The sequence below is a fragment of the Brassica rapa genome, chromosome A01 (assembly GCF_000309985.2).
Source record: "Brassica rapa cultivar Chiifu-401-42 chromosome A01, CAAS_Brap_v3.01, whole genome shotgun sequence".
NCBI classification, from domain to species: domain Eukaryota; kingdom Viridiplantae; phylum Streptophyta; class Magnoliopsida; order Brassicales; family Brassicaceae; genus Brassica; species Brassica rapa.
The window spans coordinates 27,170,355-27,193,554 of record NC_024795.2 but is presented as its reverse complement, the minus strand read 5'-3'; the positions used below and the strand labels follow the sequence as shown (position 1 = coordinate 27,193,554).

At 38.4% G+C, this 23,200-nt stretch overlaps 5 protein-coding genes across 7 annotated transcripts; 1 reads left to right on the top strand and 4 right to left on the bottom strand.

Annotated features, from left to right (window-relative positions):
• The first annotated feature begins 778 nt into the window (after positions 1-778).
• On the top strand, positions 779-4,339 carry LOC103847604 (glycerol-3-phosphate dehydrogenase SDP6, mitochondrial). The gene is made up of 6 exons (XM_009124698.3): positions 779-1,388; positions 1,879-2,352; positions 2,826-3,157; positions 3,234-3,394; positions 3,471-3,729; positions 3,793-4,339. Exons 1-6 carry the CDS (start codon positions 1,022-1,024, stop codon positions 4,090-4,092), a joined length of 1,893 nt encoding a protein of 630 aa, XP_009122946.1. The 5' UTR covers positions 779-1,021; the 3' UTR covers positions 4,093-4,339.
• LOC103847598 (exocyst complex component SEC8) lies at positions 2,108-13,381 on the bottom strand. Of its 3 annotated transcripts, XM_009124691.3 has the most exons (27): positions 13,032-13,381; positions 12,653-12,739; positions 12,281-12,493; positions 11,900-12,073; positions 11,565-11,669; positions 11,221-11,330; positions 10,946-11,125; positions 10,444-10,564; positions 10,257-10,363; positions 9,727-10,034; positions 9,485-9,645; positions 9,250-9,365; positions 8,792-8,862; positions 8,587-8,717; positions 8,458-8,507; positions 8,202-8,302; positions 7,708-7,817; positions 7,426-7,533; positions 6,644-6,826; positions 6,472-6,557; positions 6,031-6,202; positions 5,849-5,926; positions 5,514-5,615; positions 5,302-5,376; positions 5,114-5,209; positions 4,984-5,033; positions 4,452-4,890 (listed from the first exon to the last, which is right to left on the bottom strand). In XM_009124691.3, exons 2-27 carry the CDS (start codon positions 12,692-12,694, stop codon positions 4,803-4,805), a joined length of 3,138 nt encoding a protein of 1,045 aa, XP_009122939.1. In that variant the 5' UTR covers positions 12,695-12,739; positions 13,032-13,381; the 3' UTR covers positions 4,452-4,802. The 3 variants fall into 3 exon arrangements, with proteins under 3 accessions (XP_033139610.1, XP_009122939.1, XP_009122941.1); XM_033283719.1 differs by lacking the exons at positions 4,452-4,890; positions 4,984-5,033 and adding an exon at positions 2,108-2,139 and having other exon boundaries at positions 5,155-5,209; XM_009124693.3 differs by lacking the exons at positions 12,281-12,493; positions 12,653-12,739; positions 13,032-13,381 and having other exon boundaries at positions 10,946-11,120; positions 11,900-12,036.
• Positions 13,382-13,614: 233 nt separating this feature from the next.
• On the bottom strand, positions 13,615-16,546 carry LOC103847596 (serine carboxypeptidase-like 49). Its single transcript, XM_018653381.2, has 9 exons — positions 16,154-16,546; positions 15,673-15,844; positions 15,470-15,589; positions 15,217-15,360; positions 14,998-15,148; positions 14,809-14,897; positions 14,339-14,597; positions 14,040-14,173; positions 13,615-13,960 (listed from the first exon to the last, which is right to left on the bottom strand). The coding sequence occupies exons 1-9, from the start codon at positions 16,498-16,500 to the stop codon at positions 13,808-13,810; spliced, it is 1,569 nt and encodes a 522-aa protein (XP_018508897.1). The 5' UTR covers positions 16,501-16,546; the 3' UTR covers positions 13,615-13,807.
• A 789-nt stretch (positions 16,547-17,335) lies between these two features.
• On the bottom strand, positions 17,336-19,473 carry LOC108872203 (putative F-box only protein 15). Its single transcript, XM_018659583.2, has one exon. It carries the CDS (start codon positions 19,407-19,409, stop codon positions 18,216-18,218), a length of 1,194 nt encoding a protein of 397 aa, XP_018515099.1. The 5' UTR covers positions 19,410-19,473; the 3' UTR covers positions 17,336-18,215.
• A 1,452-nt stretch (positions 19,474-20,925) lies between these two features.
• On the bottom strand, positions 20,926-22,071 carry LOC103847579 (putative F-box only protein 15). The gene has a single exon (XM_009124677.2). The coding sequence runs from the start codon at positions 22,069-22,071 to the stop codon at positions 20,926-20,928; it is 1,146 nt and encodes a 381-aa protein (XP_009122925.1).
• Between the last annotated feature and the right edge of the window lie 1,129 nt (positions 22,072-23,200).

Below are 23,200 nucleotides of genomic sequence, written 5' to 3'. Positions count from 1 at the left end.
CGATAGGAATATGAAAAACATAAAAAATTTGATCATGGAAGCATTTCTCTTCGAAAACTCAAACCACTATAGATATTGGCATATTCCACAAGTCTTGTTCTCAGTGTTTTACTGTGGTTGAACACCATTCCTCCCTAGAGGAAGACCAAGTCCAGACCCTAATAAATGTACCGATCATTCATGATTATTACTTCCTCCGTTTTTTAATATAATATAAGTTGTTTTAGAAAATTTTTTATGTTCTAAATTATATGACGTTTTCAGATTTTTATGTAAAATTTATTAATATTTAATATTATATGATCAATAATAATTTACCTTCTATTTTATTATTGATTAATTTATGCTTAGATAAATAATTAGTGATGTTTTTGTTTAGAAAATATAAAAATTTAATGATTTTTTTTAATCTATGTGCATAATTTTAAAACGATTTATATTAAAAAACAAAATGAGTATTTGTTATTGTAGACTCACAAGTTAAGACTAGTTAATAATTAAAAATCCTTTATATATTAATCAGAAAGTGTTATTCGCTTAATTTTCTTTTAGAAAAAAAAAAACAAAATGTTCAGACAAAAGAAGCTAATGATCATAATATTTCATACATATTCTTTGATCCTCCTCCCGTTTGGTTGATTCAGTATTTGTATTCACTTTTTACAATTTAATTAATAAATTTTTTGTGGTTAAAAAAAAAAACAGAATGTTCAGACCAAACATGTCGTTAGTATCTTTCAGGTAATACCGAGTAGTAGTAGTATTAACTAACAACGTAAATATGATTCGACCATTAACACAAACCATTTCTTAAAACATTGTTAAGTAAAAAGTCAACAAACTGTTCCTTAGAACTCGGATTTCTATCTAACTAAATGACGAAAACACCCTTCATCAACTCACCGCACATTTATCCGAAAGGGTGAAAAACGTAATTTAAGGATAATTTGTTATTACAGTGGATTTTTCATTCATAATCTTCTTCGCTTCCCAATGCAATCCATTCCCTCCACGATCTTCCATGTCAGTCTCTTCCCTCCGCCGTCTAGCCGTCTCCGCCGCCGTAATCGCCGCTGCATCCGGCGGCGCCGTCTACCTCTCCCCCTCCGTTGCCTCCAGCGACAGAGCCGGCGGCGGTCCGGTTCTAGATTCGTTGAAACGTACTCTCGGCGATCCCTCAGCCTCCGTACCGTCTCGATCCGCTCAAGAGTCTGCTCTCATCAAAGCCACCTCTTCTAATCCGCTCGACGTCCTCGTGATTGGCGGTGGAGCCACCGGCTCTGGAGTGGCTCTCGACGCTGCGACACGTGGCCTCCGCGTAGGTCTCGTGGAGCGTGAGGATTTCTCCTCAGGGACGTCTTCACGTTCAACGAAGCTAATCCATGGAGGTAAGTAAGATCATCTATTAATTTTATGTTATATATACTTTTTTTTATATTTTATAGATTGTTTTTCTATTGGTTGGATCGTGGTTAGTTAGATAATGGTTAGTTAGATAAGTAACTCTACATTTTAATTAAATGATTTTATATTTAGTTTGTGTACATAATTCTAAAAACTCGATTAGTAAATACTTCCTCGGTTTCTTAAAGATATATATTATAAAGAAAAATTTTATTTCTAAAAAATTCATTTTTTACATTTTCAATACATGTTTTATTAACTAATTACAAACTTCAAAAATCTTAATTGCACTAATTAATTTTTTTATTAGCTTAAAATTGTGGAAAAAAGATAAACACAAAAAATTATGCAAATTTAATATATTTTATTAAAATGTGTGAAAAAACTAAAATATAGATATTTTATGAACAGAAGGAATATTATTTTCATTTAATCTTGTTCTTATTTTTTATAACTAAATATTTATTTGATTAGGAGTTCGTTACTTGGAGAAAGCTGTGTTCAATCTCGACTACGGACAGCTGAAGCTTGTCTTCCACGCGCTCGAGGAGCGTAAACAGCTCATCGAGAACGCGCCCCATCTCTGCCACGCGCTCCCTTGTATGACACCTTGTTTCGACTGGTTCGAAGTGGTCTACTACTGGATGGGGCTGAAGATGTACGACTTGGTGGCGGGACCGCGGTTGTTGCATCTGTCTAGGTACTACTCTGCGCAAGAGTCTGCTGAGCTCTTCCCTACTCTCGCGAGGAAAGGGAAGGACAAGAGCTTGAGGGGGACTGTTGTGTATTACGACGGGCAGATGAATGATTCGCGTTTGAATGTTGGGTTGGCGTGTACTGCTGCTTTAGCTGGTGCTGCGGTTCTCAACCATGCTGAGGTTGTCTCGCTTATTACGGATGATGATACCAAGAGAATAGTTGGTGCCAGGGTTCGTAACAATCTCACAGGTAGTACAATAACTTGCAACTTATTGAGTTTAGTATATAACTTCTGCAGTTAATGTGATGGACGCAATGTAAAAATATCACAAAAAATCGATAGGTAGGCGTTTTATAGGAGATTTTAATGTGATGGACAATGTAAAAACATCAAAAAAATATGGATAGGCAGTAATTAGGCGTTTTATAAGAGATTTTGATGTGATTGACGCAATGTAAAATATATTAAAAAAAAAAATCATTGATAGGCAGGCGGTAATTAGGTATTTTATAGGAGATTATTGATTAGGCGGGCGTCTAGACCGGCAATTAGGCGTTTATAGGAGATTATGAATTAGGCGGGTGCATAGGCTGATTTTTTGAACACCTAAGCCAATTTACAAGAAAAATCGTTTGGTGTAGGTCCGATTGTTGGCATAGTAGGAAGGTATTTGTCTAGATGCCCTCTAGACTGATTTTTAGAACTTTTTTTGTTTTGACAGGCAAAGAGTTTGAGAGCTATGCGAGAGTAGTAGTTAATGCGGCTGGACCGTTCTGTGATTCCATAAGGAAGATGGTTGATGAAGATACAAAGCCTATGATATGTCCAAGCAGCGGTGTACACATTGTTCTCCCTGATTACTATTCACCAGAAGGGATGGGGTTGATAGTTCCTAAAACTAAGGATGGTCGTGTTGTGTTTATGTTACCGTGGTTGGGAAGAACAGTTGCCGGGACTACAGACTCTAACACGTCGATCACTCCGCTTCCAGAACCTCATGAGGACGAGATTCAGTTTATACTTGATGCAATCAGTGACTATCTTAACATTAAGGTATGTCCAAGTTCAGCTCAGAGATAAATGAATAATCAGTTTAGTTCTGGACCATAACGTTATGATGTTTCACTAGGTTCGACGTACTGATGTTCTCTCGGCTTGGAGTGGTATACGTCCATTGGCTATGGATCCAACGGCAAAGAGCACAGAGAGTATCTCAAGAGACCACGTTGTCTTCGAGGAACATCCTGGTCTGGTCACTATCACTGGTGGAAAATGGACTACTTATCGAAGGTGAGGGAGAATTGATGAAACTAGCAGAATTTTCTAATGTTTTATTATTGCTTACTAATTAGTATATTTGTTTCAGTATGGCTGAAGATGCGGTTAATGCAGCAATCAAATCAGGGAAGCTGAGTCCAACCAATGGATGCGTAACACAGAAGCTACAGCTTCTTGGTTCTCATGGATGGGAACCATCTTCTTTCACAGCTCTTGCGCAGCAATACGTGCGCATGAAGAAAACATATGGTGGTAAAGTGGTTCCTGGAGCAATGGACACAGCTGCTGCAAAGCATTTGTCTCATGCCTATGGTTCGATGGCTGAAAGAGTCGCCATCATAGCTCAGGTTCAGTTTCTTCCATCTTCATAACGTTTAGGTCCGGTTTATGATTTTGGTTATTTGATGTAGGAGGAGGGTTTGGGGAAACGGTTGGCGCATGGACATCCGTTTCTTGAAGCAGAGGTTGCGTACTGTGCAAGGCACGAGTACTGCGAGTCAGCGGTTGATTTTATAGCGAGGAGATGTAGAATAGCGTTCTTGGACACAGACGCGGCGGCGAGGGCGTTGCAGCGTGTGGTGGAGATTCTAGCGAGTGAACACAAGTGGGACAAGTCGAGGGAGAAGCAGGAGATGCAGAAGGCTAAAGAGTTTCTTCAGACATTCAAGTCTTCCAAAAACGCACAGTTTCACGATGGCAAACACAACTGAAGCTGCCTGCATCTGAGAAAAATTTAAAAACTACTCTATTTGAATTTATTATTTTCTTCTATTTCCCAATTGTTGGTGGCTCTTGGGTACTAGCCACTAGAGATGAGGAATAAATGGTATACGGATGGAATAATACTGCCACTACTCAAATGTTTATTGGATTAAACAGAACTTTGATGTGATGTGATGCGATGGAGGACAGAAACAGTCTCTGGTCGGTCGCAGATAAAACAGAGTAAATTGTGAATTTCACACCTTTTCTCATATTCAACGTAGAGAGCTATATTTTCTAGTAGACTCTGATAATATTTAGACAATAGCAATTTATTTCATGCTGTCTACGAGAATACAATCACAAATGAGAGTGAGTAAATTTCACTTTCAGTCTTTGTTTTTCACTTGGAAGATAAAATGACCTCACCTTTGAAAGTTTTATACAAACGAAATCTCTTTACCAAAGAATTTAGACAAAATCAAAGCAAGGTCTTGGTTCCGTATTCCACAAGGCAAAACGAAGCTAGACAAGTGAACAAAATAATTAATGGAACCGAACTAGTATCGCAGCATAAGAACCAAGACGATGTACATTCCAATGTTTCTTGCCATTGTGATTTTTTCCTGCAGCTTATGAAAATAATGAAACATAATGGCTGCTGGAGAAGCTTTGTCTTTATATCCACGGTAATCCACAATGGCTCGAGGAGTTGGTATTAGTGAGAAAGAATTTCCGAAAGGCGAGATTGAGCATCTGTAGGAGTATCTCTTCCAGGAACATTCACCTTCAGAAGATTAGAATACCTGCAGGCCCATATAGTTTTTATTTTAATAAGTCAGAAACTGTATTAGCCACAATGTGAGAAGCTTAAAAGGAAATAAAGTTAAGAAGCAGACTCTGTGGGTGTAAACATTTGGTCATGTTCCGCTATGAATGCAAGTAACGCCTGTAGAACATTATGTAAACATCTGAGTAAAAGAATGCTAAGGACAAACCAAGAAGAAACAATCTTTTATTTTGGCTAACCTCAAATGGCATATTTAGTAGTTCAAAGTAAGTACGGACACGATCTAGGTTCTGTTGTACGCTTTCACCATCAACATATGGAATAGCTGCCATGGCCTGCCATGTATAATAACACACACAGATGTAGAAAGTGGATGCTATTGGAAATGATTAAGCTCGACACCTAAACATATAAGACTGATCTTTACCTGTTCCAATGCAATAGTGTTCCGACAAATTTGTTGAACTCCAAAAAGGTTTATCGATCTCATTTCAGCCAAAGCCTAGCAAAAATACGTAATAAAAGACTTTTAATGGTTTCGAAGATGATGATGATCAAATGTTAGATATATAACTGTGATATGGAATATTGACATTTGAATTAGAAGTACCAAAGATCTTATGAAAGGAAGAGGCGTACCTTAATGGACGCAGTCGCTGCAATTCCACAAATGCCACCAAAAACATAGTTGCGCTTCTCACCAGAGATGAAAGGCGCCATTCCCTCGTCCCTACGTGTTATCTGTATAAAAAAGAGGAAGTGTTAAACACTTGGGTGCAGATATATAGAGGTTGAAAAGAACCAATTCAAAATAAGATTGTGCACTAAACAAGAATGTAATTTCATCACAAACAAATTAAGATGGCTTCATCATTTGGTTAACTAGATTCTCTCAACAGAAGAGAGTGATACAAATATTTGATGACTCATGACTATGAAAGTAAACAAGGCTTTTTAAAAGTGATATAACTAACCTGTGAAGTAAGAGAAATCACAAAGTCGTCGGGTTCTTCAGCATCCTCATCCTCCAAGTATTCTCGATTCGTCATTTCCTATCCCAACCCATAGCATAGCATTTCGTAAGCTTTACATGCCACATGCTGTATTTATCATAGCCAATGGCACCTTCCTAACAAAGGAAACATCCATCACATACCTGAAGATGAAAGACTGTTTCCAATTGCATCTCAACACGTAGAACCTTTAGGCAATCAGTCGCAAGTTTTCTGTACTCATCAGCAAATGATGCCAGGTTCCTAGGAGAAGTTGCTTGATTCCTGCTATTATCTTCAGATTGACTTGCTGCACGAGGAACTGCTTGTCCAAGCCTAAAGATTTTGGGAAATTAAGACTTCAGAATAAGTTTTTATTTGCTTGCTACTTAGAGAAGGAAGACATATCCAACTATGCAAGTTTCTTTAAACTTGAGATGGAAAAGACAGCAATCAATCTAGTTTAGTCGCTTTATCGTTTTTATTCCTCTTTTATAAAATCCTCGTAGGACTTCCCATTTTTTGTCCTGATAACATCTAAGATGTACTGACAGATACGAACAAGACAAGCGGCATGCATAAAGAATCTGATCCAACGAACTCACCTCTCAATAGAGTCTGCTACGTATTCAAGAGAGTCGCTAAGAGAGGCTAACAAAATCAGTTTGTTGTCGTCACGAATTAGACTATCCTGTAAGAAACACACTTATTTAAATAATCTTAAACCAAATGGAAAATTTCTTACTAAATATGTTTCAGATAACACATGAAATTTACCTGCTTGATAGACGGCAAACTTAAGAATAGTTCACAGAGTTCTACGTCGGAGCCAACAGCCTCAGAGTGAGAAACAGAATGGCCAAGTAGAGCTGGCAAACAAGCACTCGCCGGATCAAGTCGCATCAATTTCTCAATATCATGCCTCCCAATAAGCCTGTAACTGAGCTTCTCAAGCACAGCCTGATATATAAATAATTAAACTTATGCTCAGAAAATTGTGCGCAATGGAAGAGATACATCACTTTAGATTTAGGGACACTTGAGGCAAACAATGGTGAAGAGAAATGCTAATTTTTATCAAAGATGGACATAAAGGCGCATTTAAGATTGACTAAACCATACTCTACCACCTTTCTCTTTGAATCAAACTTTCTCAGGATTATTTCTTGAAGCATTTAATGTCAAGTTCTGCTACATGGCTTCTCACAAGCTGCTTAATAACCTACATTTACACTGTAGGCTACGCAAGACACTGCCAAAAGCCTAAAACATAATACTATAGTTACTTCATCAAGTAGGCCAGTTTTCACGTAGCTCAAACTGAACTCTAGCTAGCTTCACGATGTTCATGACATTGTAGACTCTAAAGACACCATCATATTAATCTAATTTATACACCTCCAACTGAGTTTTAAAAATCATATCGTGCTTACAAGCCTACTTTTTAGTCTATGATTTGTTCTAATGGTGCAAAACCCTAAACCAGATGTCAGACATATAAATAGATTATAATAGTCAGAGGAAGAGGAAAACAAATGAGAAACGGTGAAGATTCATACCTCCATGTATGATGTTCGACATCTCTCAAATGTTCTCTCAAGAAATGTCTGAACATACTTCACAAGGTCAGTAGAAAATTTAGGCATGGCTTGAGCCCAACCAAGAACCTAGAAAAAGGTTGAAGAAAAGTTAGCTCATAAAACAAAAATACCATGAAGCTGAGGACACGAAAAATGGACTAAATGATGAACTGGAAGTAACCATCCATTCCTTTTAAGGCAGATCAAATATGTGAAAAGCAACAAAGTTTAGCTTCCAGTTTAAAAGCATAGACAACTTACCTCTTTTGCAAGGAGATCTATTGCCAAAAGTCCTTGTAAGATAGGACGACCCTTTTCTACGGTTGGAGTGTAAGTAGTTGTATGTGCACGTGGTCTAAATGCGGCGGCACCTGCAAAATGATTTTTCGACCTTGAATATATGAAAATATACACACTGACACAACTGGTTCCCTCCATTTTCATTTTATTCATAAACTAGTGAAAATGCAACTATTCGTATAAAAACTTTCTTGCCGGGTAATCTTTCAAAATAGGTGCAGCATTTCTCAAAGACGCCTCAACTTTTTGCCATACCCTATATAGGCAGACTGTATCAGTTATTTTTGTAAGCAAATGCTTCTACTACCACCATGCGATGGTAAGAGTCCAAGTGTTTGACACCAAATTAGCAGCTCTCCTTTCACAATGCAATTTCTATGTACTGTTAGAAGAAAATTACCCTAAAATAGCAACAAAAACGCTATGATCAGATCTCTATAGTGTATGGAACTAACTTGATATAGCTTGCTGTACGCCTTTCCTATAGTCCACAAACATTGTAGGTAACAGGTGGTCCTTCACAAAGTTCTCAGTGAATGTAAGCAACCCATCAATCCTGTATCAAATACCGAAAACTCGATGGTGAAAATTCTGGTAACTTTTCAGCACTTAACTAAACAATAATTTCAACTTTCATTTTGGACGGTGAGCAAGGTGTTCAGCATTGCCAGAATGACAGCCTGCACTGGCAAGCGGAAATTTTGAACTTACACAAGCTGGGAATGCTTTTTGGGCAACATTGAAGTGATTTTATCTGTAAACTGCAAGACACGAAAGATTATAGGTCTACTGAAATACAGTTTCCATTGAATGAAAAAGCTTGTGAACCAGAATCAAAACCTGAAGGACAGGTCGGTATATAGATGCAGCTAGATATATTCCCTGTTCAGGCAATACTGCTGCAGAACCATAACCTTCCTGTGATGAATTTGGAGCCTTCTTTCCCCAGCCTTGGCGAATTAGATCAGCTCCTGCCAGCAACACACGTCATTAAGTCTACCCAAGGCATCATAACATAAGAACAGACAGGATAGTTGATTAGTACCCTGATTAGAAATCGATACAGTTGCATCTGTAAACCGAAAGGTGAATGTTAGCCCATCTTCAGGTGCATTCCTGCAGTCCTACATCAATCAAGCATCAATACTACTAACCAAACTAGAGAATTTTACATTCAAATTTGTGTCAAACTCTTCAGCGCTCCACTTTACTAGCGCTCTGAGAAGAACCTAAATGAAAAATTCCTAGACTTGGGTTTCGTAAAACCTGCTTATTAGATCATCAGAATAAATCTCTGCTCTAATATCCTCCCTATATTGTCGATGACCATATATTGTGATTCCCAGCCGAATGAAAACATACCTCTACATGGAAATGAGGTTTATCTTTAAAAAATCTTAAATGTCTAATTCTTGGGACATGTTTCGTTGTCTATGTATCTAAATGATAATGAGAAAGCCATCTCAGTAAATGTATGAACTGCCAACGTTAAAGGTTACTTGCCTTTTGTCTTTTTTGGAAGCCTTCTTTGCAACTTTAGCAGTTTGTGCCACAGCATCTGCTGAAGCAGCTTCTGGAGTTGCTCGTAGAATCTCACAAATGAGTTGCTGGCATTCACTCTTCACCATTAACACGTAAAATTTCAATAAGCTTATGTATAAGAAACCATTAGATCAATGTAGATTTATAAACATTTGGCTTCACGGCGTATTATATATTTTGGAAACAATAGGCGGACCTGTAAGACTGTTAAGGGATAACTGATAGTGTAGCCTCCAGTAACTTGGGATGCTTCAGAATCGGTATTCCAGTTCACATTCGTAGGCAATGACTTCGGTGTGTTAATGTCATGTTGCGAAGCCTTCAACTCCAAAAGCTCTCCAATAACAACATGATTTTCTGTAGAATAGTAAGAGAAAGTTTGAGCTTTCACCAGAGAAACAAAAAATATTGAGAGGCGTTTACAGTTGAATTGCTCACCAAATATCTTGACAATAGTATCTAAAATTGAGTCAAGAAGGTCTTTTGCAGCAGCTTGCGCCTTCCCTCCAGGAACCATAAGAGGCGAAACAGGGCTCACAGCCAGGTGAGTTCCTGAATTTGATATCCTGTTTTGAGGTTTCTCTTTTGATAGTCTGTAGGCCTCTGGTTGTCCTTTTATAAAATGCAATCCCGCAGCTACCGTTTGATCACCCTGACTACAGGCGGACTTTGACAAATTTCTAGTCTCCATATGGGCTTTAATCTTGGATATAATGATCTCATGTATTGTGGGTCGAAGTTTTTGGCTGCATGAGGACACAAAAACATCACTAAAAATGTTTGACGATTTCTATAATGGAATGTACTGATTTCCACCAAGTGACGTTTTTGAATGGAAAACTAGCAAATTTTAACGATCTAAAACTAATACCAAAGGAGTGAATTTTCTATAACTATATCTAGCTACAAGACAGAAATCCTAGCATTTTTAAGACCATTTAGAAAAGTGAAAATATTTAAAAGCGAACCATATGATAGCACCAGCAGCTGCAACTTTTCCAAGCATGCAGAGACACTGAACAAGGGTCTGTAGATACTTCACATGAAGTGGATCATCACTCTTTCTTACTGCTTCCTGAAACAGAAGAAAAGGCAGTGTCACAGCACTGAAAAAATTGGGCAAAAGATAGTTGTATAAGTGTAACAAGCACGTACAATAAACTCGTCAGGCGTGGAATCAGAAAGCCATGGCGTAAGTTGGTGAGAAAGCAGTTTACTATCAGTAGCTTCATCATGTTCGACAGAGTCCTCCTCATCATGTCCATCAAATGATGAACTAAGAAACGCAATGTAATTAAAGAAACACACATTAGCGAAGTAGAGGAACTGCAAAACAAGCAAAATAATTTTATAGAAGCAGAACAACCTTAGGTTGACAAAGCCACTTCTGCCGTAATCAATTTACACCATACTCTCTTTTATTGACGAAAATTTTAATGAAGTATATTGATGACAACTTCCACATAATGACTATATAAATGATGCAAGTATGCTAATATCTATATTAAAAATGAAGCTCCAAGAGCCTCAATGGAGAATCGAAACTAAACTGACAATTACTGAACAAGGAGCACTCCGAATAAGGTAAATCATTACACACAAAAAGCATTCCTAATATCCCATACAGAAACAACTGAAGGGAAAGGTTGCTTCATACCCTTCCTCAATAGACGACGTTCTATGTGAACCATTTGTGAGCCCTCTAACAACAAACTGACTATCACCTTTCAGTGTCCGTGTTCTACGAGACAGTGGTTGTGAGCTCATTCGACTAGCTGCAACAGCTGTTGTTGTTGGTACATCATCATCTCTTTCGTATATGCTTGACGCAACTGAACTGCAGCATATACAAGGTCAAGAACAGAAGATTGTGCAATAACAGAATTGACGAGGTAAACTATCAAACAAGCAGGCCACTGAAAAGAAACCTACCTGTATTCACCTCTGTTGTATAGATGTGCATGCAAATCGTCTAGAATTTTAAAGAAAAGGGCTCCGCGCAGCTTAGTTAGCTCAGATCTGACATCTTGAAGAGCACCAACCTAAGTCAACGTACCAGACCAGTATATATGAGTACAATATCCAAGTCAACAGTATGTATCTCGAACAAAAATAATCAGAAGTCCCCGATGGAAATTAGATGATACCAGATCCCTTCAACGGATAAATAACAAAACAGTCCTAGAGACCAAATTGACAACTGAATGGGAAGACCCAAAAATGTTCCCATGAGATTTCTTTTTCAGAATTGTTAAGATTGGCAGTTAGGAAACTACCGTTTGAAGCCCCTCACGCTCAAGCATCAGAGACGACTGAAGATACACTTGAATAGCAGCGTAAAACTGCTTATCAGCAATGAGCTTCTCAATACGAGATGGAACCTGTTCAATGTTCAAAAGGCAGAGCTACCATAAAAAAAGTTTCTTCTAAATAGCACAAAGTAAAAGAAAGTAAGTATAAATATTGGAAAACGAAAACATGTCAACAAAAACATCATCATAAATACTGAGTGCTGTCAGGAGTGACGAATCAAACTTCAGAGCAGCGCAAATACATAGCAAGCACTGTCCAAAAAAATCAACAATGAAATGTTACTGCTAATCTAACCAACCTTAGCAATGCCCTCAATTTGATCCAAAAGTGCGATGATGTGCCGCAATGTTACAGAACGGTACCACAGCTGGTGCAACTGTTTATTGCGTGTACCCAAGCTCCTCTTTGCGTCTGCCAAATCATGCTTCAAGTCGCCTAATTTTTCAGTGGACTCACTGAACAATCGCAAGATCTGTTGAGAAATTCAATGAAAGCAGGACAAAAGAAGACATAATCAACATCTAAGTTACTTCACGAATGAACTTTTACTAGAAAAAAGTCCAAATTTATAAATCATAGAAGCAGGCATAATTCAGTAAATCAAACACGCAATAAGCCTAAGGTAAAAAAGGCTCTCTCCAATAAAAAAAGGAAGAGGGGTCAGATAAAAGGAACCAACCTGTGAGTAGTTTTGAATGGCCTTGTTGAAACCACCGTGATAAGCATGCACAACTTCATCCACAACCTCCTCGACAACATCACTTTGTTCCTTTAGTAAAAGAACGTCAGTCTCACGGTCTTTTGAGGTGAGGATATGGACCACATGTGGCAAAGAGTCGAACCGTGCAACAGCCCAGCTCTCATCTATTCGTGCCAGCTCATCCCTAAGGTACTGCAATAACCATAATCACTTAGACACACACACACAGCCACACATGTACTCCAAAACATACTCTGTGTCCCTATAAATGCCTAAGGGGATAAAAGAACACACTCCTTCTATTAACGGCGACCATAAGGTTATAGCTAGGAGTGAAGAAAGTGGACTTACAGTTTTATCTGAGGGAACAGGCAAACCGTCGAAGATCCCCATGCTGGTGGACTATTCCTCAGCACATTCCAATCAAACACTCTGTATCTGAAATCAAAAGTTGAAAACCAACACATACATGAGCTAGAGAGGACGTTGATAACAGAATTTCCACGATGAATGACGATGCTACGTAGCTCAATTTCAAAAAGAAGCTAATGGAGCGAACGGATGATACATGATTCAAGTGAGGAGAGGACAATGTAAAACATTCAGTCATCATCACTCGTTCAACGAAAGATCTAACGGATACGTAAACATTGGCGTAAACAGAGATCGAGAATAGCAATCAAACACGAAGTGGATCTAGAGAGAAAAAGTTTTCAGCTGCGAATCTAACCTGGGATGCGAATCCTCCTTTGAATCTGATCAGTGCGTCTCCGATGGCGAAGAAGTTAATCAAAATCTCGAGCTATGGAGGGATCAAATCTAAACTCGTTCTTCTCCCGTTCCAAGTTCTAATTCTCCAAAATTTTATTGTGGGAAAATAGTTCTTCAAACAAAAAATTAGACTTAACGTTTTTTTTTTTTAATTGGACGACAATAACATGTTCACCACCACCACTACAGTTACAACCTTTAAAACGACGTCGTTTAAATTCAAATTCGAATACGAAAGCAAGGCAGTGGAGATGGTGCAGACGAATAAGAAGAAGAAATAAGAAGATTCACCATAGCGACGATGGAGAGGTCGACACTTTCTACTACCGTTACTCCTCCATCGCAGCACCACCCTTACCTCCTTCGGGGAGAGACCACCTCCGCCGAACAAACGGGGATGGCGGAAGGAGGAGGAGGAGAATTGGGCTTCGGTGGTGGACAATGAAGCTGGGGAGAGGCGGAGGAAGGAGGCTGATGAATATTGAAAGAGCTCGAATCAGAGAGAGGTTGATGAATACTCAGGATGGTCTGGATCACTAGACAAAGGCAACTCTGTCCAGTTCTTAATTTGAAGATTATATTATTGTTCATCAAGGCATATCAACTTGTTACTACCCCTACATATAATTATCTTTTGAGATCAAATTAAAGAAGTAAACTTTCAAGCGTGTACACAACACAGTCCACAATGTTTGCTGCTATTTATGTTTTCCTGCAATTGGAAAGAAGATGAGATCACATCTGAGCAACCAGATCATCTCCTTCTGTAATAGTAGTCGCCACATCATCATCATCTCCTCCACTAAGCGAATTCTCCATCCATCTCTTCAACATTTTCAACGCAGCTTCTGGCTGGTCCATTGGAACCATGTGTCCCGCATCGTGCACCTGTTGTCATCAAACTCTTTCTTGTTACTATAGTCTATAGAACTATGGAAAGACTGATTTTATGTAAGAAAAGCCTGACCTTGAGGAAACTAAGTTGTCCATAACTCTTTAACTTCCCTGCTTCTTTACCATCAACCACAAAGGGAACTTCATTAGTCGCCTTAAAGTTCTCTTGTCCTGACCACTCCATTGCATTCACCCACCTCGAGTTACCTGCTCCAATTCAAGTATATCATGTTTTGCATATTACTCTACTACCAAACACAGATTAACAATTGTATTTTTACTACTTAAGTTAATCTAGTTTGGTTCACAACTATATTCCGTCTATATCATTATTTAGTCTGGATTTGATTATGTTATGCTTTTGGAACTTACCGAGCCAGTTGCAGATGAGATCATACTCTCCAGCATACACAAGAAGGTTGATTCCATCTTCCAAGAGGGTGGGAATACCAACCTCGAGATTCCTCATCCAATCCTGTAGCATTGCCTGATAGACACTAGTACTACACGAGACAAACTCTATGTCCCCAACACCAAGCGACTTTCTAACCGATTGCAGATTCAAGAATTTCTCCATGTCTGAGAAGTCATAGCACAAACTCCCCTCGCACTTCTTCCTGATGTCGTAATACTACACAACAAATACCATATTACTCTTCAGTTCTCCCTACTTTAAATGCAGAAATAATAAACACCATTGCATTCTATAAGTGATGGTTTCTCTTGTGGATAGATGGAAGTCACATTTTTGAAGGAAAAGAAAATTCACATGATGTTGCCAGAAATAATATTATATGAAAGGCCAATTAATAATAAAAATTAAACAGTTGTTTTGGACTTACGTTTACTCCACCAGCATGATTTATTACACCACTGAACAACGTGTTGCAAACAAGATATGATGCCAAGCAAGAAACTGTTCCATCAGTTCCTGAAAAAAAACATGGATTCAGTATCCATTAAAGGTTACAACACATGAAGGCATGGAGCATTTTATAGACATAACTTGATAGAGAAATTAGGGGAAGTACCGCAAAGCTTAATTGATAGTTCACAGAGTGGGACAATCTTTTTTAAACGATCATGCTCGGATTGCGTAATTAAACCCATTTCCAAAGCATAGTCAGGATAAGCTGGGTACTGGAGTGCAGGATTTGTAAGCCCATTTCCAATGGCGAATCCCTGCAAGATTCTACTTGTGAATACCAGCCTTCCATTAAAAACGTAAGAAAGAGAAAAAAATCACATGCCTTAAGGTTAATATGAAGCCCCTCCTTAGCCTTGTTTCCTTTATGGACTCGGGCAGCAAAAGCCGGAATGTAATGCCCAGCATATGACTCTCCAGTTATGTAAAAGTCGTTGTCTGTCAGCTTAGGGTGCTCAGCAAAGAAAGCCTGAGGTAACATGAGGAAACGTAATCAGTATCCAAAAAGATATTTTTATCCAAGTCAAAGCTTGGAAGCAAGGTTCTGAATTCACAAAAGAGAGTATCCAGTGCCAGACCTGCAGAAAATCATACAGATCATCACTAACACCCTTTTCGTCATGACGGATGTCACTTTTGTCTGTGGTGTAGCTGAAACCAGTTCCAACAGGCTGGTCAACATACAGGAGATTGGAAACCTGCAACATCAACTCTCAATCAACTCTCATGATCAAAAAAGCTAATAACAATTGGGGAGCTAGTTTATAAGGATCATAAATACCTGATCCCATCCATACTCATTCCAAACAAGAGACATGTTCTTATCGATCTTGAAAGGGCCGTTCTCATAGAACATAGCCAGTTCGCTGCTACATCCAGGCCCTCCGGTCAACCAAATCACAACAGGAGCATCCTTCTTCTTCTTGCGCGACTCAAAGAAGAAGTAGAACATCCTAAACACCACCAAACATACAAGTGAACAAAACATTTAATTGAGAATTTATTTTACCAGACATAAACACACAAAAAATTAGCTGCAAATTATGGATGAAGCATAACAAATCAGATACTAAATCCACAAATGTACACGAATCAGTACGATTAAGCTCCAAGATACAAATCCGTACTAGCAAAAATGTTCAAGATCAACATAAACACGCAACCTAGCTGCAGATTCTCAATGAAGCATAACAAATCAGATACTAATTCCACAAACGATCCGGTGTGAGTAAGCTTCAAGATACACATGAGCAACAATGAACCTTGCGCCTTGAGATTTCGGGAGCTTGTAATAGCCAGCACGATGACCTAAATCCTCGACGGAAGCGCCGTCGTCGCTATGGGATACAATATTCGGGAATCTGAAGCTCCGTTCGACAATCGAAGGCACCTCCTCCGAGGAAGCGAGAGGCGAATCACCGACATCGATCACGTTCACGTCGAGCTTCGGGAAAAGGTTAAGCTCGCGGATCAGCTTCTCCGCGCGCGATGAAGGCAAGTTCGATATCTCGAAGCTCCGATCGTTCAAGAGGATAGAGGAAGACGGATAGGTACAAGCGATGAAGACGACGAAATGGCAGAGGAGGGAGAGGAAAGTTCGTTTCTCCATTTCCGTTTTTTTCTTCTCAAACTGTGATTTTTTCTTTTTTTTGAGACTGTATACGAGGAAGGAGAAGGTGTACACGTGGCAAGATAGTATTAGAAGGATCTTCTGAACATGATCGAGGCTAATTTTGGAATTTTTCCGGAGAGTATTGACTTCTGTTACGCGAAAACTACGTTGCACGGAAGCTTCATCGGACGTCCGCTTCCCGTTTCGGAACCGGAATCGGAATCGGAACCTTGTGGAAGCTTGCGGAATCTCGCTTCCAAAACGTTTCTAAAATATTCTCTTTAAAAACCTGTTGGAAGCTTACGATTCCGTTTTGGAATCACGCTTCCGTTTTAAAAAAAATGCAATATATATCAATAAAATATAAAACCATAGTTTTATTCTATATAAAATAAAATTAATAGCAATGAATATTGAGTTATAAATATACAAATATCAAAAATAATACTATAAATTATCTTTACGCATTGGAATTTTTTATTAAAGATATAGCACATATTGAAATATATTGTGTCAATTTTTTATGAAGTATTAAAAATAATTAATATAATATTTTTTTGTATACTTAATTTATATGTATTTTTACAGTTTTAATATAAAATCATTTCAAAATTATTATAAATGAATAAATGCTTTATTTCAAATTTAAATCATATAATTTTTAGTCCTAATTTTTTTAAAACTTTATATATATATATATATGGATATATATGGATGCACGCTTCCAACACGTACCCGCTTCTTAATATTTTAAAAAATCTTGTTTCTGCGCTTCCTTACGCTTCCGATTCCACGTACCCGCTTCCGTTTCCATGTAACATAGCGCGAAAATAGCGTATGGGATAATCAACGGTTAAGCACGCGAGTTAGCAATGTAGATGTGGGTCCCATAGATATAACAAGGAGATAGCAAAAAGAATATCCGACCTGCCGGAATCAAACCAGCGACCTAAAGATTTCTTTGGGATAACCCACTACAGTCTTCCGCTCTACCAACTGAGCTAAGGTCGGTTTGTTAATTCAGCCAACTATAATCAATATATACTTAGGATGCACGCAAATGGGCCAAACCTCTTTATTAGCCTATTAAAATGTAAAAATAGTATTCTTAACCAAATCGAAAAAAAATCTAGCTGGATACAATTAGAAGACCCAAGTCTATACCACCACTGAAAGACAATTTAAGCCCGTAAATTAGGGGAAAAAAACGGTATCATAACTTTGATTTCACTAATTTAATTTGGTTTTCATCTGGTTTAATCTAGTCTTCAATTTTCTAAAAGTCTTCAGTAGCAGAGCAAAAAAGTTGACAAGTTTTTCATCTGCCTTACGAAACACTAACTCCACCGCCTGGTTTGGTTTACATTTGCAATGTATGTTACATTACAACTGCAGTGCTCTGTCTCGTGCAATCTGTAGATATATCTTTACTCCTTGCATTTATAAATAGAATTTATCAATCAGTTAACTACATAAATGAACAACAATGGCATTTCTTTACGGCATGTATCTTAGTTTTATTGAACAACAAAGATGACTGATACACACATGACACAACTGTGAGCCATAACCTAAACCCTCTCAAGATTATCATACAAAGACCAATGTTAATTCAGTAAACATCTTTACATTGCAGAAGATCAACAAACAAAAGACTAAAAGTCCCAAACTAAAGCTTAATTAGAACATGAAACTAAACCCTCTTTCTCTTATCATGGAAGAGGGACTAGACTTGGAACATACACGTAACCACAAAGGAAGGTGCCAACATAGTCATACTCGTAATGTCGTTCTGTCTCAAGTTGATTTCTTACACCATCCTCATCAATTTCATAGAGAATGATCCAAACAGGGAGTCTATCACCATCATCCATCATTCCCTCGCACCATGCTATGATACGTTTGTTCTTGGCAATGTAGTACACCGGATGACTAGCATCTTCTGATCTATCGAGATGTAACCATGGAAGATCAGAGCTGACCACACTGAAATATTTTGTAAACGAGACATCACCCCCATCATCAGCCAACTTGCTTGAAACCCACACCTCTATAAGACTTGGCTCGTCGTGATTTTGTTGTAGCAAAGACAATCTATCTCCACCGAAACAGCTCAAGTAATTGTAATCAAAAATGGAAGGGCAAAGGCATACGTCCATGAATTTCTCAGCGGTGAAATCGAAGCCTATAATACAGCTTTCGAGCTCCTCCTCCTCCTCAACATCCCTATGAGCAAGCCAGTACATGTTCCCCATAACAGACACACCATGGCACGTGAAATCCACATTCCAATCAACCTTGGCATCAACGAGGGTTCTCCAAGAACTCGTCTCGCAGTAATAAATCTCAAAATCCACTTCAGAATGATGATGATGATGATAATTATCGTAACGGCGATCAGAAAACCTAAGGATCTTGTAACCATCTCGATACTTGTTGACGCCGTGTCCAATCCCGTAGTAGTCAGAAGTCGTGAAACGTGTCGAGGGCTGGATCAGTGTGATATGCCTCGTGAGGGGGTTCCAAAGAGCAAGGTGGACGATTCCTGATTCCATGTCGCTGCACATACACAACATGAGTCCGTCGCAGTGAACCATGGCTTTGATGTTTTCTAGTGGTTGGAGCTCGTGTGGGATCGGTTTCTCTGAGCGTGTTCTTGTCACCGGTTCCATGATTTGTACCGTCTGGTCGATTCTTAGGAACCGTCGCTCATCGGTTCTAAGGGATCTTCCCGGGGAGCGACGCAAGTGTTCGTAGATGAACCTCTTGTTCTTGATGAGATCGTACCATTTCTTGCACGTCGGTTTAGATCGGAGTAGAGATTCAGCCGGAGTTCTGTGGAATATTTCTTCTATCATATCGAGCGGCAGCGATGACAACGACCATGAACGCTGTGAAGACGCCATGACGCGCGCTCTGAATGATTCGAGTAGTTTCTTGGATAAATCTTTTGCTTTCTTATATAGAAAGATGTGCGTGCATGGTTCTTTTAACCGTTAATGATTAAACCAAACCCAACATGAATCTTTTTAAGCAACTCACTGATTTAATATATAAGTGAACCGGTTAAGGTTAAACCGAACTAAATTGGATCCGTAAACCAATTCAATCAAAGTAACAACTAAAACTCGCGGGAATTGATCACGTATATATGATTAGGGTAAATTTCTTTTCTTGGGTTCTAAATTTTATAGTGAGTATCAATACTAGGCATGGGCATAATATTCGTAACCTGAAATCCGAACCGAAAAACCCGGTCCGTACCTGGTCCGAAATATAAAAAATATCCGAATGGGTCCTGTAAGGTGGTACAAAACATATCCGAACCCGAAGTATTATTAACCGAACCCGAACGGATAACCCGAAAAACCGAAAAAAAATCAAAAAATCTGATAAGATATCCGAAGAAACTGATCCGAATATCCAAAATAATATACAATATAATTATATGAAACATTAATATATACTTCAAATATTCAATTTCATATTTATTTTGATATGTTATCTAACAATGAGTATTTAAAATTTAAATAACTACCTTAAATACTTAATTATATATAAATTAGTATATATTTCTTATGTTTTACTTTTAAATTTTAGATTTTATTTCGGATATATCTGAACCGATCCGATATAACCCAATCCATCCGATATAACCCAATACGAATGATATATCATTACTTTATGGATTCTATCATGTGTTATAAAACCGATCCGAACCCGATGTGTTATATCTGAACCCGACCCGTACTTGTAAATTTACTAAAATAGAACCTAGGAGGTGTTATGATTCGAGCAGTTTCTTGGATAAATCTTTTGCTTTCTTATATAGAAAGATGTGCGTGCATGGTTCTTTTAACCGTTAAAACCGTTAATGATTAAACCGAACCCAACATGAATCTTTTTAAGCAACTCACTGATTTAATATATAAGTGAACCGGTTAAGGTTAAACCGAACGAAATTGGATCCGTAAACCAATCTAATCAAAGTAACAACTAAAACTCGCGAGAATTCATCACGAATATATGATTAGGGTAAATTTCTTTTCTTGGGTTCTAAGTCTTTTTATAGTGAGTATTCAAATTAAAAATGCGAAGTAACGGTTGGAATTGAAGGCTATATATGACGTTGTGGAGCATTAATTATTATGGTCCAACCACATATGACCACTTTCCAAATGATTTCATTTGTGTTGTTGAAAATGATACAACTATATAGACCATAACCTAAAATCCTCTCAAGAATGTCATAAAACAAAAGCCAATGTCGATTACAGTAACATTTTTATAGTGCATAAGATCAACAAACAAAAACTAAAACTAAACTTAGAACATGAAACAAAACCCTCTCTCTCTCTCTCTCTCTCTCTCTCTCTCTCTCTCTCTCTCTCTCTCTCTCTCTCTCTCTCTCTTGTCCACCTCTTACACAGGAAGAGGGACCAGACTTGGAACGTACACATAGCCACAAAAGAAAGTCCCAAAATAGCCATACCTGCAGTGTCGTTCTGTCTCAAGATGTGTTCTTACCCCACCCTCATCGATTTCATTGAAAATGATGCAAGTAGGAGGAATCTCATCATCACCTCCAAATACCTCTCGCTCGCACCATGCTATGATACGCTTCTGCTTGCCAATGAAGTATACCGGATTAGCCATATCAGTATGGTCCAGTAACGCCGGAACATCTGGTCGGGACACACTGAAATACTTGGTGAACGAGACATCCACATCAGCCAACTTGTTTGTAACCCACACCACAATATCCCATGGCTCTTCTTCATCTTGCTGTAGCAAAGACAATCTATCTCCATTGTAACAAGCTAGATAATTATTGAAAGCGGGAGGAGGACAAAAGCATACGTCCTTGAATCTCTCAACGGAGAAATCGAAACCTAGAATATATTGTTCACCATGGTTACAAGCAACCCAGTACATGTTCCCCATCACAGCCGCACCTTTGCACGAGAGGTCTACTTGCCAATCAACCTCGGTGTCAAGAGTTCTCCAGGAGTTAGTCTTGCACTCGTATACCTCAACCTCCGGTCCATCTTCATCATACGTAACATTATGATCATAGCGGTGATCAGTAAACCTCAGGATCTTGTACTCATAACGAGGCTTCTTGATGTCGTATCCAATCCCGTAGTAATCAGAAGTTGTGAAACACGTCGAGGGTTTGATCCATGTGATTTTCTTCAAAACGGGATTCCAAATCGCGAGGTTGGTGTTTCTGTAATTAAAGTAACCACACGTACACAGCAAGAGCCCATCGCAGTGAACCATCGTTCTTACACCATATGGACGTTGGAACTCTTTTGGGAGTGGTGTCTCTGAGCGTGTTCTTGTCACCGGATCCAAGACTTGCACCGTACCAACGGTTCTTATGAATCTTTTGCGGGAGCGATCGAGGTGATTGTAGATGAATCTCTTGCTGGTGATGAGCGAGTACCATTGCTTGCACGTCGGTTTTGCTCGGATCAGAGATTCAGGCGGAGCCCTGTAGAGTATTTCTTCTATTAACTCCGGTGGCAGCGTCGACAACGACCAAGAACGCTTTGGAGAATCCATGGGCGCTCTCTGAAAGATTCGAGTCGTTTCAGAGGTTCTTGGAAGCAACTAACAATCTGTGGTTCGTTCTTTTATAACCGTTAAAACAGTTAAAAATATTCAACCGAACTAAAACCTTGAATCGGTTAAGCACATTAATGAAATTAAATACGGAAAGCGAACCGGCTAACGTTAAACCGAACCAAATTGGTGACAATCGCGTAAACCAAATTAATAGTCTATTCCTATAAACCAAGTGAACCGATTTAAGATTTAACCGAACAAAAAACATGAATCGTTTAAACTTCCTGAAATTAAATAAAGCAAGCGAACCGGTTAAGGTTAAACCAAACCAAAGAAGAGAAGTCAAAATCAAGGTCAACAAGGAAGTTGGTTATGTAACTAGTAGTTACAAGTGAATATTCATGTTAAGAGCTAGTTAGTTAGTAAGATTAGTCTACGAAACTAGAAGTATGTAACTAGTAAGGTAACTAAGTTTAACACTAGAAGATGAGTATAAGAACTAGAAGTATAGATGAGTATAAGAACTAGAAGTATAGATTAGATGTAAGTCAGCAAGGAAACATGCTTAGCGCCGGTAAACATGATTGTAAGAAAGAAAGCAAAAATGAATGAAAAATCAGTTCGGTAAAATAAAGTTTTGCACAGACAAAAACAGAGAAAACAGATAAAAAATGTTAGAGAATAAGGAAGATTAAGAGAGTGAAAAAACCCGAGTAAGAATCTCAACAAGGAACTGATTATCATTGTTCCGAAAAGCTCTTTCCTACTAGTAGCATTGTATCATGTTTCATAAGTTTTGTTGAAAATGATACAACTATGGACCATAACCTAAACCCTCTCAAGATTGTTGGGTGTCAGTTTCAGTAAACCCAACCGAACCGTGTCTTTCTTTCTTCTTTCCCTCCGGAATTCAATCTAATAATAATCTGTTAGTGTTGTTGATCAGTTTAGTTTGTTACTCATTTGCAATACAAATGTTTTTATCAGAAAAATGTTACAAACAAACAATGCTCTACATTCTTCAAATATTTTCTAGGGGTAATCTGTAGATTTTTCTTTACTTTTTATATATAAATACAATCCAATCAAACTTTACTACAAAATGATTTCTTTTTTTCTCTTTTTT

What these genes read in the sequence shown, in the direction of transcription:
- LOC103847604 (XM_009124698.3), top strand. Translation starts at nt 1,022, where the DNA reads ATGTCAGTCTCTTCCCTCCGCCGTCTAGCCGTCTCCGCCGCCGTAATC. An exon ending in GGTTCGTAACAATCTCACAG is followed by an intron (nt 2,353 to 2,825) that starts GTAGTACAATAA and finishes TTGTTTTGACAG; the next exon opens with GCAAAGAGTTTGAGAGCTAT. An exon ending in GTGACTATCTTAACATTAAG is followed by an intron (nt 3,158 to 3,233) that starts GTATGTCCAAGT and finishes ATGTTTCACTAG; the next exon opens with GTTCGACGTACTGATGTTCT.
- LOC103847598 (XM_009124691.3), bottom strand. Translation starts at nt 12,694, where the DNA reads ATGGGGATCTTCGACGGTTTGCCTGTTCCCTCAGATAAAACT. An exon ending in GCTGCTGGTGCTATCATATG is followed by an intron (nt 10,035 to 10,256) that starts GTTCGCTTTTAA and finishes GTCCTCATGCAG; the next exon opens with CCAAAAACTTCGACCCACAA. An exon ending in GTAGCAGACTCTATTGAGAG is followed by an intron (nt 6,203 to 6,471) that starts GTGAGTTCGTTG and finishes CAAAATCTTTAG; the next exon opens with GCTTGGACAAGCAGTTCCTC.
- LOC103847596 (XM_018653381.2), bottom strand. Translation starts at nt 16,500, where the DNA reads ATGGAGAAACGAACTTTCCTCTCCCTCCTCTGCCATTTCGTCGTCTTC. An exon ending in GGCTTCATATTAACCTTAAG is followed by an intron (nt 15,149 to 15,216) that starts GCATGTGATTTT and finishes AGAATCTTGCAG; the next exon opens with GGATTCGCCATTGGAAATGG. An exon ending in ACTATCAATTAAGCTTTGCG is followed by an intron (nt 14,898 to 14,997) that starts GTACTTCCCCTA and finishes GTTTTTTTTCAG; the next exon opens with GAACTGATGGAACAGTTTCT.
- LOC108872203 (XM_018659583.2), bottom strand. Translation starts at nt 19,409, where the DNA reads ATGGCGTCTTCACAGCGTTCATGGTCGTTGTCATCGCTGCCGCTCGAT.
- LOC103847579 (XM_009124677.2), bottom strand. Translation starts at nt 22,071, where the DNA reads ATGGATTCTCCAAAGCGTTCTTGGTCGTTGTCGACGCTGCCACCGGAG.